General features: G+C 37.2%; 1 protein-coding gene across 1 annotated transcript in view; it reads left to right on the top strand.

Moving 5' to 3' along the window:
- The window catches only part of LOC114657918 (Fanconi anemia group A protein), a 124430-nt gene that overhangs the window by 58651 nt on the left and 51352 nt on the right, over positions 1-14427 (top strand). The window contains exons 20-22 of the mRNA XM_028809886.2: positions 11839-11888; positions 12321-12397; positions 12616-12723. Of these exons, the coding sequence (XP_028665719.2) occupies positions 11839-11888; positions 12321-12397; positions 12616-12723 (235 nt within the window). The remainder of the gene's footprint in view (positions 1-11838; positions 11889-12320; positions 12398-12615; positions 12724-14427) is intronic.

The following is a 14427-nucleotide window of genomic DNA, read 5'->3' as shown; positions in this document are numbered from 1 at the left end:
TTGCCCATTACATGCTTAAATGTATACATTTTTTGGTGTACCTACCCGAGAACACGCGACATATAACCAACCGTGGGAGAAGCATGGATTTTAAACACGCGTTGAGTTCATCTGCTGGTCTCCCACGTGGAATAACTGGTAATGTTTGACTAAAATCTACAGCGAGTAAAACGACATTACCTCCTATTTTTTTTTTACGATCTCTGAGATCTTGCTTTTTTCGGTTCAAGGCTTCATAAGCTCTTTTATGTTGTATGGTGTACTTATCCCAAACCATCATCTTTGAATGTTGCAAGACTTTCGCCTTGTATGTAGATCGGGGTAATTACATTCATTGCATTCCTAGTCTGAATCACAATCTGATTGTATGGGTGGTTACCTGGCACTGTAGGGTTGCCACCCGTCCTTTAAAATACGGAGTCGTGCCGCATTTGAGATTGAAATTGCGCGTCCCGTTTTGAATCAATACGGGACGGGATTTGTCCCGTATTTTTTTTATCATTTTTTTTAAAGCAGCGTCTCATGCAAATCATCCCACACGCATTTTATGAAGATGCCTCCTTTCCTACTTATGATTGGGTAATACTTGATGTCATCGTTAGTTTGATTGGTCTTTTTAACTGTCCAGTGAGGAGGGCGGGTCTTTTAAGTACCAGTCTGCAAACTGTTGGCACTGAGATGTGGCACCCGCTGCAGTATGCGTCCCTTATTTTTTTTGTATTAAAAGTGGTAACCCTACATGGCAGGTAACACTTAAGTTTGGTCATGAAGTTGTCTAAAATCCGCCACGTGCCCTCTTTTAATTGCGAGAAGCAGATATATATAGCCAAATTCTCGCGGTTCGTTGCGGCGAAGTACGGCTTTTAATTTTTTAATAAGAAAAGAAAACCTTTTTAAACGGATCGAAAATATACCAATAACAATTTGTTAAGGATCTGTTTTTTTGTGAACCTCGCTTTTCACAGCTGTCGCGCTACGGCGTGTGTTTAGTTTATTTGACAGTATGTAGATCGTGGTAATTACATTCATGGCATTCGTTTTCTGAATCACAATCTGACTGTATGGGTGGTTACCTGCCAGGTAACGCTTTTGGTTGGTCAGGAAGTCGCCTTACATCCGCCACGTGCCCTCTTTCTGTTTCCAGAAGCTGATCATAGAATGGTTTTAATAGTTTACTTTCAAATAATGCAAAGAGTATGCGACATGTGTTTCTCCCTAATTCTGGGCTCATCAGGCATACACACTCACTGCATCACCTCTCGTGAATCGAATCTCTATCGTCAGCGCCAGAGTTGAAGCCCCTAACGTTGCGGTCAGCAAGTCGGCTAACATCCGCCATGTGCCGTCTTTCAGTTGCGAGAAGCAGATCATAGAATGGTTGAAACTGTTGCCCCTAACGTTGCGCCACGGCGTGTGGTTCGTTTATACCTCGTGTCTTCTCATTAAACTTTTATCTCGCGAATATGTTATTGCAATCCGCAGCGGGAGCGTTTCTATAAACTTAATTTAAACTTACGTTTTACACCGTGCTTTGTTTCCCTTATGAACATGCTTGTATGCTTCACTCGCTCCCTTCTGAATTGTTTAATGAATTTTTTGCTCTTCGCTGTTTGCGGCTCTTCCGTCATTTCCCCCTACTTCGTTCTTTTATCTCGCGAATATGTTATTGCAATCCTTAACGGGAGCGTTTCAATAAACTGATTGAAAATAGTTTTGCATTTACCTTTTTAGTAAAAGGCGAGCTTTTAAGCCTGAGAAATCACCCCGTAAATGCACACGTTTAATTGCACATGTGTTAATATGTATGGTTACACAGTATTAAAAGACAGTGAACAACGTCATTTACCTTTGTTCCCGCGTTTGATAAAAGGCGAGCTTTTAAGCCTGAGAAATCACCCCGTAAATGCACACGTTTAATTGCACGTGTTAATATGTATGCTTACACAGTATTAAAAGACAGTCAAAAATTAACGTCATTTACCTTCGTTCCCGCGTTTGACTCGTGCTGTAAATCTCTTCCTTGTTTTTAGTTCACGTGATTACGTAGGAGGCGTGATGACGTGATACGTGACTCCGCCTCCTCCATTACAGTATATGGACAAAAAATATATTCCAGTTATGACCATTACGCGTAGAATTTCGAAATGAAACCTGCCTAACTTGTAAGTAAGCTGTAAGGAATGAGCCTGCCAAATTTCAGCCTTCCACCTACACGGGAAGTTCGAGAATTAGTGATGAGTGAGTCAGTCAGTCAGTCAGTCAGTGAGTCAGTGAGGGCTTTGCGTTTTATTAATATGTATAGATAAGCAGAATTTTAAAGTCAATCCTGAATGACACAGGTAACCAGTGTAGTGACATCAAAACTGGAGAAATGTGCTCGGATTTTCTTTTCCTGGTTAGGATTCTAGCAGCTGCATTCTGCACTAGTTGCAAACGATTTATGTCTTTTTTTTGGTATTCCTGAGAGGATTGCGTTACAGTAATCTAGCCGACTGAAAACAAACACGTGAACTAATTTCTCAGCATCTTTCAATGATAGAAGAGGTCTAACTTTTGCTATGTTTCTTAAGTGAAAAAATGCTGTCCTAGTGATCTGATTAATATGTGATTTAAAATTCAGATTACAGCCAACAGTTACCCCTAAGCTTTTTACCTCCGTCTTGACTTTTAATCCTAATGCATCCAGTTTATTTCTAATAGCCTCATTGTATCCATTTTTACCAATCACTAAGATTTCAGTTTTCTCTTTATTTAGCTTGAGAAAGTTACTATTCATCCATTCTGAAATACAAGTCAGACATTGTGTTAGTGAATCAAGAGAATCGGGGTCATCAGGTGCTATTGATAAATACAGCTGTGTGTCATCAGCATAGCTGTGGTACTCACATTGTGCCCTGAGATAATCTGACCTAACGGAAGCATGTAGATTGAGAAAAGCAGCGGACCCAGGATAGAGCCTTGTGGAACACCATATAGGATATCATGTGTCTTTGAGTTGTAATTACCACAACTAACAAAGAATTTTTTCCCTGCCAGGTAGGATTCAAACCAATTTAAGACACTGCCAGAGAGGTCCACCCATTGACTAAAGTGATTTCTAAGAATATTATGATCAATGGTGTCAAATGCGGCACTCAGATCTAAGAGGATGAGAACAGATAAATGGCCTCTGTCTGCATTTACCCGCAAGTCATTTACTACTTTAACGAGTGCAGTTTCTGTGCTGTGATTTGTTCTAAAACCTGACTGAAATTTATCAAGAATAGTATGTTTATTGAGGTGGTCATTTAACTGCATAATGACTGCCTTCTCTAGAATTTTATTTAAGAAAGGCAGGTTGGAGATGGGTCTAAAATTTTCAAGAGCAGAGGGGTCGAGATTATTTTTCTTAAGTAGGGGTTTAACTACAGCAGTCTTAAGACAGTCTGGGAAGACCCCCGTATCTAATGACGAATTTACTATGTCAAGAACATTATCAATTAGCACGCCCGATACTTCTTTGAAAAAATGTGTTGGTATTTGGTCAAGGACGCAGGTGGAGGGTTTCAGTTGAGATCTTCAGCCCAACAGCCTCATCTTAATCTTTTATTGTTCTTTGGGTCCATTCTATATAGAGTTGTGCTGTCAGATTGTTTACCTTTTTTGAGTATCATCTAAGTGCGATGGTAAATGGTAGAGATGGTAACCGTATACAACCCAGGTAAATTTTAACATCAGCTTTTATTAGTTTGTGATTCATATTTTAATGATATTTCAGTTTTGGAGATTATGTGGTACTGCATTAAACTTACCACAGGACAGAGTGATTTACTAATTTAAAGGCATCTTCAAAATCAGTACAAGCCATACTAAGTGTTCCTGAAACTCTCTGCTTTGTTCCAGAACAGGGTATTTAATGGGGTCAACACAACTTTTTTTTTTTTTTCCCCAAACCCACTTACCAGTATTCCTTTCGAATCTTTAATATGATTCAGTATCACCCCCGAAAGAATCTTACTGGGTATGAAAATCAAAGGTACGCCCCTCTGGTTATTGCAGTTTGTAATTTCCTTTCCTTTGAAAAATTTACAATGATATACTGGTTCCATTTAGACTGAATTCTTCCCTCATTCCAGATTTGCTATAGTAATAATTAGAATAATTGTGCTGTAGTTTGCCTATTTTCAGTGCTGTAGTTTGTCTGTTTTTTCAACACCTTAGAAACTATATTGTAAATTCCAGTGGATTTTCTATTTTTTGTTGGTCCTAGTTTTATACTAATTTTTTCAAGGTTGGAGAGTTGAAGATTGTTAATTTAGTAGATTTCTCCACCATTTTGAATGACCTGCTATTTTGGTCTCTGTCTTTATGTTGTTATAAAAGTTCTTCTCCCACCTGTTTACTTGTTCCTACTATGTTGTAAGCACTTCACCCTCATTGGCCTGGATTGATTGATTGATTCCTGTTAAAACTCTTCTTCATTGTCTTTTATGTAGTAGCATATTACACCTTAGAATCTCCCCTTTGTGCTACCGCTTTAGTGAAGCCTATTCATCAGCCCACCTTCATTTATCTTTTGAAATTGGACCTGGACTTGTTTTGCTGTTGTGGATTGTTGCCTTCAATTTGTTCCTTGTATTTATTTCTTTCAAAGTGTTTTTGGACATCCATTAACTCAAGATTTTATAAACAAATAAGCTTTTTGCTCACCATTTTGTATGTGTCCTTAATTCAGCACAAGTCTTTCCTACATCTCTTATTTGATCTCATTCTTGTGACAAACCTCAAAGCAATTTCTCTGTTTCTTTTGTTTATTGATCTTTCCTAAAATGTGTTGCTATTTGGCAATAGTTGTCTTTCTAAACTCTATTGTAACAGGTGGTCACTAGTTACATCTGTCACGTTTATTTATTTTTGTTTTCATCTAAATCTGCTACTATCACTATATTGTGTTGAACACACAGGTCTATAAGTCCCCATTTAAATTTTTCTTGCCTTTCTCATGTATGCCCATGAGGTATTTTAATGGTTCTTTCTTTGTATGAACTTTGCTCTTTGTGTTTCCTAGTAAAATAATAAATGTTTTGTACTTTTATGAACGAATTAAATTCAGTATAGAATGTCTCTGTTATTGTATATCATCTACTTCTGTTGGACCATATTTTTTTTAAACTACAATATATTTTGTATGGGTTTTAAAGTGAGCCGCGTTCAGACTCTTTGATAGCGGTTTCTATTCGATAAGACTTCATTTTTTGACATTAACATTTCTAATGTTCAGCCTTCTCACCCGTACGTCCCAAATATAAAAATGGAGAACTTTATTAAGTTTGTGTCTCTCCTAATTCCTTCCATTGAGTCTTATTCAGTTCAAGAATGGCCAATCTGCACGTCTGTACTTTTTTGTTTCATTTTCCCCACTTCTGTTAACATTCTTAAATTCCAGAAAACAAATACTTTTCCTGTTCATGCCATATGATAACATGAATGTTGAAGTACTGGAGTTCATTGTCTCATAGACCAAGAATATCCTAGTAGGGCTGCCATATTTGTGCCCGAGCACATGCCTAGGTGTTTTTGTTAGGGCCTTCTACCTAGCCTTTGAGGTGTTCTAGTGCCATTCTGCAAGGTAGTGGATGTGCACTTATTTATTAGTGGTGTTGTTCAGCATGTCATAGCGTCTTCATTATTTGTAGATATCTCTCCTATCTGTGCATCATTCCCCATCCACCATAAAAAGACCTGCCAGATCACTAAGCTTATGGGAAATGTTCCAGAAATTTTTGTCATCCAGAAGAGTCTTCTCCCAGTTGAGTAATGTTTTTGGAAAAAGACTTTGTCATTTTCAATTTACCACATTTTTTTCTTGAAATAAGTAAAGCAAAATAAATCCTTAAATTAGGGAATGTCATGAAACAAACAAAATATAGTTGTAAAAAGTTGAATAGTGAACCTTTGCATTATTATAACTTTTAAAATATGAAGCAGACAATAATAATATATTGATGCAAAACTCAGTTCCTTACATTACACCAGTATATTTGAACAGTTTTTTGTAGTCATGATTCATAGTAATATATGATTATAGAAAATAATTTCTACTGTTTAAGGAGCTATATGAAATAAATATAACTTGATTGTAGTTCACTGTTTACTGTTTTAATTTTGTATCTCTCAAACTCCATTAATATTGAAGTGTGGGAGTTTATTAGTTAAACTATAATGTGCTTTTTTAACAACTTTTAAAATGCATGTAATTTTTTTGTGGTTGAGTTTGTCATGCATTGGGAGGACTTCATGGTAAGCTCTTTGGGGTGCATGGAATCTTATTTAAATCAAAAATTACAGTTAATTGTCCCTGCAAGACGATCATGCTACAGTCCTGCTACTCAGCACAGCATTCCACATGTATTCTGTCTCTGTTCTGCAACTGGACAATAACAACTGACAAGTCACACTTGTGTTTGCTTATATTCTTTCATTGTACAAGAACTTATTTCATTATTTCTTAAGGATATTGCCTGCTGCTGTTGGATTGATAAATGTATCGCTTATGATACCTACCATGAGAGAGAATAATAGAGCAGGAATGAAACATGTAATCAAGTGACAAGAACAGATACACATTATAAACATCCATCTATCCATTCATCTTTCTAAACCTCTTAGCCAGTACAGGTTCTTAAGGCATCAGACGCAAGGCAGGAACAATCCCTGGACAAGGCACGAGTCCTTCAGTGGGAGAACAAACTCAGACTAGAGCCAGTTTAGCAATGCCAATTCATCTAAGTTTAATCAGGTTAAAGTTTAGTACATGTGTATTAGCATTGGCTGAGTGGTAGTGCAGAGCTGTCATTCCTAACTCACATTACCTTTTTACTTTTTTTTTTAAATCACGTGTCCGCACGACATGCAGTGACATGGGAAGTGTAACATGTAGGTAGATTGGCTGTTTGAAAAAAATCTTAAGGCTTTTATTAAAAATACAATGCGGTGTAATTGGTTCATTTTAGATTTATTATTTGTACAAAGTACAATGAAACTCTTATGTGCACTTTTAGTATGCTGCCACTTGGCATGAATCTTCCTTTGTATACAATGTAAAATAAAAACACAGAATGAAATATGAAAAGTAAGTGATATTTAGGAGAAAATAAGTGTATGATTTGAGCACACATCTGTTTGTTATTAGTAGCCATTGTAGAAAATAACATAGAAAGAAACCAAACTGCAGATGCAAAAGTAGAATAATAAGCAAAGGAAGGTTGAGGTGATGTCGGGTGGGGTGGGGTGTTAGCTTCACCCACTGGACATACTGCAAGCAGACAAGCAATCAAGAAACATATTCTTACCTTAATAAAATACATCCAAGAATGTAAAGCGTATTATTTCCTGTTTACGTTTTGTATCACAAACATGCCTCAGAAACATTGAAGGCACATTGTCTTAAATCGAAGCCTTTGCTGCTTCAAAGTAGACATTTATTGTAAGTTTTAAAGATTATTTTTTATAATGGGACCCTGGTCCATGATAAAATTATAATATGGGCTAGTTATTTTTTTTAATTTATAAAATGGGCTTTACTTTGGAGCACAATTTCATGTGGCAAATTAATATATACCATGAATTGTGAAGAATACTACATTTGTAGTTTCAAAATTTTTCAGTTAAATATATATTTAAATGCAACTTTACAATAAACAACTTTTTACATTTTCTATATTTGAATACAGTGCACTTAACAGATCTATGTACAAATCTCTGTCTGACATACAGGAATCAAAGGCACTATATAGCAGGTGGAGGAGGAGGTTGTAAGGGGGGGGGGGGGTTAATATGGATTTGGAAGGTGTAGATCATAAAGTCTTTTTTATTATTTGAGTGTTCTTCTATTTTAAGCCTGCATATGCTGGGTTCAAGACCAGGTGTCTGTTAGTGGCGTTTTCATTTGATAGCCATTGTTCAGCCAGCTCTCTGGCACTCTTAGTATTAGCCCTGAACATACACAGTGTCCCAGTTAAATGTGTGTTTGGTAGAAATTGTGTGTGCATATATCGGAAACTGTGGGTCCTTCCTTTGGATATCATTGCAATGTTCATGTAAACGTGTTCTGAGTGTTTTATATGTTTATCTCAAGTATACAGCTGTGCTCGATTTTTCTTTTTTTGATCTCTTATAATATATACAGTGCATCCGGAAAGTATTCACAGCGCATCACTTTTTCCACATTTTGTTATGTTACAGCCTTATTCCAAAATGGATTAAATTCATTTTTTTCCTCAGAATTCTACACACAACACCCCATAATGACAACGTGAAAAAAGTTTACTTGAGGTTTTTGCAAATTTATTAAAAATAAAAAAAACTGAGAAAGCACATGTACATAAGTATTCACAGCCTTTGATCAATAATTTGTCGATGCACCTTTGGCAGCAATTATAGCCTCAAGTCTTTTTGAATATGATGCCACAAGCTTGGCACACCTATCCTTGGCCAGTTTCGCCTATTCCTCTTTGCAGCACCTCTCAAGCTCCATCAGGTTGGATGGGAAGCGTGGGTGCACAGCCATGTTAAGATCTCTCCAGAGATGTTCAATCGGATTCAAGTCTGGGCTCTGGCTGGACCATTCAAGGAAATTCACTGAGTTGTTCTGAAGCCACTTCTTTGATATCTTGGCTGTGTGCTTAGGGTCATTGTCCTGCTGAAAGATGAACCGTCGCCCCAGTCTGAGGTCAAGAGCGCTCTGGAGCAGGTTTTCATCCAAGATGTCTCTGTACATTGCTGCAGTCATCTTTCCCTTTATCCTGACTAGTCTCCCAGTTCCTGCCGCTGAAAAACATCCCCACAGCATGATGCTGCCACCACCATGCTTCACTGTAGGGATGGTATTGGCCTAGTGATGAGCAGTGCCTGGTTTCCTCCAAATGTGACGCCTGGCATTCACACCAAAGAGTTCAATCTTTGTCTCATCAGACCAGTGAATTTTCTTTCTCATGGTCTGAGAGTCCTTCAGGTGCCTTTTGGCAAACTCCAGGCGGGCTGCCATGTGCCTTTTACTAAGGAGTGGCTTCCGTCTGGCCACTCTACCATACAGGCCTGATTGGTGGATTGCTGCAGAGATGTTTGTCCTTCTGGAAGGTTCTCCTCTCTCCACAGAGGACCTCTGGAGCTCTGACAGAGTGACCATCGGGTTCTTGGTCACCTCCCTGACTAAGGCCCTTCTCCCCTGATTGCTCAGTTTAGATGGCCGGCCAGCTCTAGGAAGAGTCCTGGTGGTTTCAAACTTCTTCCACTTACAGATGATGGAGGCCACTGTGCTCATTGGGACCTTCAAAGGAGCAGAAATTTTTCTGTAACCTTCCCCAGATTTGTGCCTCGAGACAATCCTGTCTTGGAGGTCTACAGACAATTCCTTTGACTTCATTCTTGGTTTGTGCTCTGACATGAACTGTCAACTGTGGGACCTTATATAGACAGGTGTGTGCCTTTCCAAATCATGTCCAATCAACTGAATTTACCACAGGTGGACTCCAATTAAGCTGCAGAAACATTTCAAGGATGATCAGGGGAAACAGGATGCACCTGAGCTCAATTTTGAGCTTCATGGCAAAGGCTGTGAATACTTATGTACATGTGCTTTCTCAATTTTTTTATTTTTAATAAATTTGTAAAAACCTCAAGTAAACTTTTTTCACGTTGTCATTATGGGGTGTTGTGTGTAGAATTCTGAGGAAAAAAATGAATTTTATCCATTTTGGAATAAGGTTGTAACATAACAAAATGTGGAAAAAGTGATGCGCTGTGAATACTTTCCGGATGCACTGTGTGTGTGTATATATATATATATATATATATATATATATACAGTGGTGTGAAAAACTATTTGCCCCCTTCCTGATTTCTTATTCTTTTGCATGTTTGTCACACAAAATGTTTCTGATCATCAAACACATTTAGCCATTAGTCAAATATAACACAAGTAAACACAAAATGCAGTTTTTAAATGATGGTTTTTATTATTTAGGGAGAAAAAAAATCCAAACCTACATGGCCCTGTGTGAAAAAGTAATTGCCCCCTTGTTAAAAAATAACCTAACTGTGGTGTATCACACCTGAGTTCAATTTCCGTAGCCACCCCCAGGCCTGATTACTGCCACACCTGTTTCAATCAAGAAATCACTTAAATAGGAGCTGCCTGACACAGAGAAGTAGACCAAAAGCACCTCAAAAGCTAGACATCATGCCAAGATCCAAAGAAATTCAGGAACAAATGAGAACAGAAGTAATTGAGATCTATCAGTCTGGTAAAGGTTATAAAGCCATTTCTAAAGCTTTGGGACTCCAGCGAACCACAGTGAGAGCCATTATCCACAAATGGCAAAAACATGGAACAGTGGTGAACCTTCCCAGGAGTGGCCGGCCGACCAAAATTACCCCAAGAGCGCAGAGACGACTCATCCGAGAGGTCACAAAAGACCCCAGGACAACGTCTAAAGAACTGCAGGCCTCACTTGCCTCAATTAAGGTCAGTGTTCACGACTCCACCATAAGAAAGAGACTGGGCAAAAATGGCCTGCATGGCAGATGTCCAAGACGCAAACCACTGTTAAGCAAAAAGAACATTAGGGCTCGTCTCAATTTTGCTAAGAAACATCTCAATGATTGCCAAGACTTTTGGGAAAATGACTTTTGGGAAAATACCTTGTGGACTGATGAGACAAAAGTTGAACTTTTTGGAAGGCAAATGTCCCGTTACATCTGGCGTAAAAGGAACACAGCATTTCAGAAAAAGAACATCATACCAACAGTAAAATATGGTGGTGGTAGTGTGATGGTCTGGGGTTGTTTTGCTGCTTCAGGACCTGGAAGTCTTGCTGTGATAGATGGAACCATGAATTCTACTGTCTACCAAAAAATCCTGAAGGAGAATGTCCGGCCATCTGTTCGTCAACTCAAGCTGAAGCGATCTTGGGTGCTGCAACAGGACAATGACCCAAAACACACCAGCAAATCCACCTCTGAATGGCTGAAGAAAAACAAAATGAAGACTTTGGAGTGGCCTAGTCAAAGTCCTGACCTGAATCCAATTGAGATGCTATGGCATGACCTTAAAAAGGCGGTTCATGCTAGAAAACCCTCAAATAAAGCTGAATTACAACAATTTTGCAAAGATGAGTGGGCCACAATTCCTCCAGAGCGCTGTAAAAGACTCATTGCAAGTTATCGCAAACGCTTGATTGAAGTTATTGCTGCTAAGAGTGGCCCAACCAGTTATTAGGTTCAGGGGGCAATTACTTTTTCACACAGGGCCATGTAGGTTTGGATTTTTTTTTCTCCCTAAATAATAAAAACCACCATTTACAAACTGCATTTTGTGTTTACTTGTGTTATATTTGACTAATGGTTAAATGTGTTTGATGATCAGAAACATTTTGTGTGACAAACATGCAAAAGAATAAGAAATCAGGAAGGGGGCAAATAGTTTTTCACACCACTGTATATATATATATATATATATATATATATATATATATATATATACACACACACACACAGACCAGACTACAGTGTGCTATTAATTTTCTAATGTGTTTTTTTCCCCACATATGTTTAAAAGAGGAGGTTTCCTGTGAACTGGCCTGCTTGTAAAATTTTGGCCAAAGTAATTTTTTAATGTCCAAATTAGTAGCTATTTTTGTTCATATTGACAGAGTTGCTCAAACAACATTAGTCTTTACTTTTATTCCAGTATTATGAATAATTATATTAACAAACCATTAAATATAAATGTACACACTTGGCAGCAATAATTAACTCTAAGCATTATTTTCTCAAATGTACATCTTTGATGTCTTTCAGTTACCCAACAAGCCTGACTCTAAGGTGTCATTCATTGAATCCTTAAGAAAGTAAGAAATACAAGTATATTTATTTTATTTCAGCCCCAACAAATTTAATGATAGACAAAGCATGAGAGACACTTAGGTACAGTTTTTAATTTAGGTTTTCAGTCATTTTAGTTTACTTATGTGTTTAGAACAGTATAATTTCTAGAGCTCTACAATAAGAGTACATCTAAAATTTCTTTAAAAATATAATTTTGAGTGTAACTCAATTTTTTTCATGATTTTGTTTTTAATTGCATGAATCTAGATTACTAAGGAGGCTGCAGTAGTTGGGATTTTCATTTGCATTACTTGTTTTATTTAAATATTTCACATGTCAACTTGTCTTAGAGAACTGTCAAGAAATGAGGGTAATTAACTGTGACATTGGCTTCTCAGCCTAGGGACGATTGTAGTGATAGTAATGCTTTTTTTTTTTTTTTTTTTTTTTAACAGAGCAGAAAAAATTCCAGCAAACGTTTACTCTTTATATATTCAGAGCTGTGAAAAGATGAAACAGCAAAACAATGAAGGTCTGTAACATATCCTACAACTAATATATAAGCACCAGTAAGCACAAACAGTTTTTAAATGACCAGTTTCATCATCTGAATTCTGCTGATAAATTTGACAGACAATCTATAAAATTTGCTAATAAACTAAGCTAGCAAAGTTTTTTTTTTAAATAGAGAATACTGCATATCATCACAGTGGGGTAAAATGATTATACTGTACTATATATATGTTTCAGGTGCATTTCAAGAGACGGATATGGCTCAGCTACAAGAACCCTGTCACCTTTTGAACACTGCCCTTGATGAGTTAAGCTGCCTTATAAGTGGCCAGAGCAAGTTAGAAGGTAAATAACCTATTTTTAAGTGCACTATGCTATTTTGCATTTTTGATTTGATTGTTTCCAAAGTGTTACATATGAAGTATTTTCCTCCCCTAAGGTATTGCATACAGCATAATACAGAATCTGGATAGTTGCCTGTGTCTGAGTTACTTATATATTCGTTATTGACTCTTTGACAGGTATGAAACCTTCTTGGTTTCTGTATCTGTTAAAGAAGAAAAAATATGAAAATTTCTCAAATATTAACACCAAAGTTAATATTTAAAGTTAAATTAATGAGCGCTCAAAGTTAAAGACTGGATTAAACTGCTTTATTCTAATGCTGAAGTGCTCGTTTGTGCAAATAATATAAATTTAAATATTTTGTCATTTGGGTTTATTGCAGGATAAGGGTTTGCTCTTTCTTTTATCTAAATCATTATTGCTCTTGAACCCCTCAGCGTCACTTTTTGTAGTAATGCTGAGGTCTACGGAGAGTCAGAATAATAGTTTATTTAATCACAGATGACATGCTCTGTAAATCCCCTACTAGCCTTTTGTGAGTTAAGATAAACTTGAGTAAACGTAAATACTTCACATGATTTCCCTCACTTCTATAAATGGTTAACTGTCATGGTGTCATGTAAGTTTACATGGTAAGGTGTCAGGTGTGCTCAAACCTTCAAAAGAATATTAACGCAAATTTCATTTTCCCTCAAAAGTACAGGATGGACGATGTTTCCAAGTAATTTAATGTGAAATTGTTATTAATAAATAAAATTAATGTGATTGAATATATAATATTTATCCAAAAAAGATGTTGCGCTGTATATTTTGTGTGCAGTTAAGTACTACTTTTAAACTTTAGAGCTATATTCTTATTTAGTTGGGCCAAGTAATTGCCTCATTTGAAGCAGTTAATGCTTCAGAGATCTGAAATGGATAAACATTCCTGACTAACAGTTGTCTTGCTGGGCTGACATTGATTGAACAGTGGGATTTTGGCATGAATTATACATGTACATAAGAAGATTCACAGATGAAATCACATTGTTCAGTCTGTCAAGCTTGTTTGGTCAGCATATGCTCATGTGGGTTACTGTGGAAAAAAGTAATGTTAGTATATATTTTTTCTCTATCTCCCTGTGTTTACCATTGTTACCAACAACAGTTTGTGATTATATGAAAAATTTTCCTTGGAAATGTAATAATAGCATATAAGGAAATTTAGTTTGATGCCAGCGTTCCCAATTGTACCCTTAAAAGCAATTTACAGGGTATTTGATCCTAGTTCATTGATATATATTACACTGACCATATGTTACACCAATATATATTTTATTATTACACTAATAAAATATTACAGCAGCCATACCACATGCACTTCAGAATAGATAATGCACCTGAAGCTAAGCATGTTAGGTCTGGCCAGTACTTGGATGGGAGACCAACCAAGAAAAGCTTTGGTTGTTGCTGGAAGAGGTGTTGATGAAGCCAGCGCGGGGTGCTTACCCTGTGGTGTGAATATAGATCCCAATGCCCCAGTGCAGTGGCAGGGACACTGTGCTGTTAAAATGGCACCATCCTTCGGATGAGGTAGAAAATGGAGGTCCTGACTCTCTGGTCATAAAATATCCCCAGGCATCTTTTGTAAAGAGTAGGGTGTATCCCAATGTCCTGGCTAAATTGCCCACCATGACCTAGTCATTCCTGGCCTCCTAATCATCC

Source organism: Erpetoichthys calabaricus, chromosome 9 (assembly GCF_900747795.2).
Source record: "Erpetoichthys calabaricus chromosome 9, fErpCal1.3, whole genome shotgun sequence".
In the NCBI taxonomy this organism is placed as follows: Eukaryota; Metazoa; Chordata; class Cladistia; order Polypteriformes; family Polypteridae; genus Erpetoichthys; species Erpetoichthys calabaricus.
Note: the sequence above shows the minus strand (reverse complement) of the source record. Positions and strands in the feature narration are given on the sequence as shown.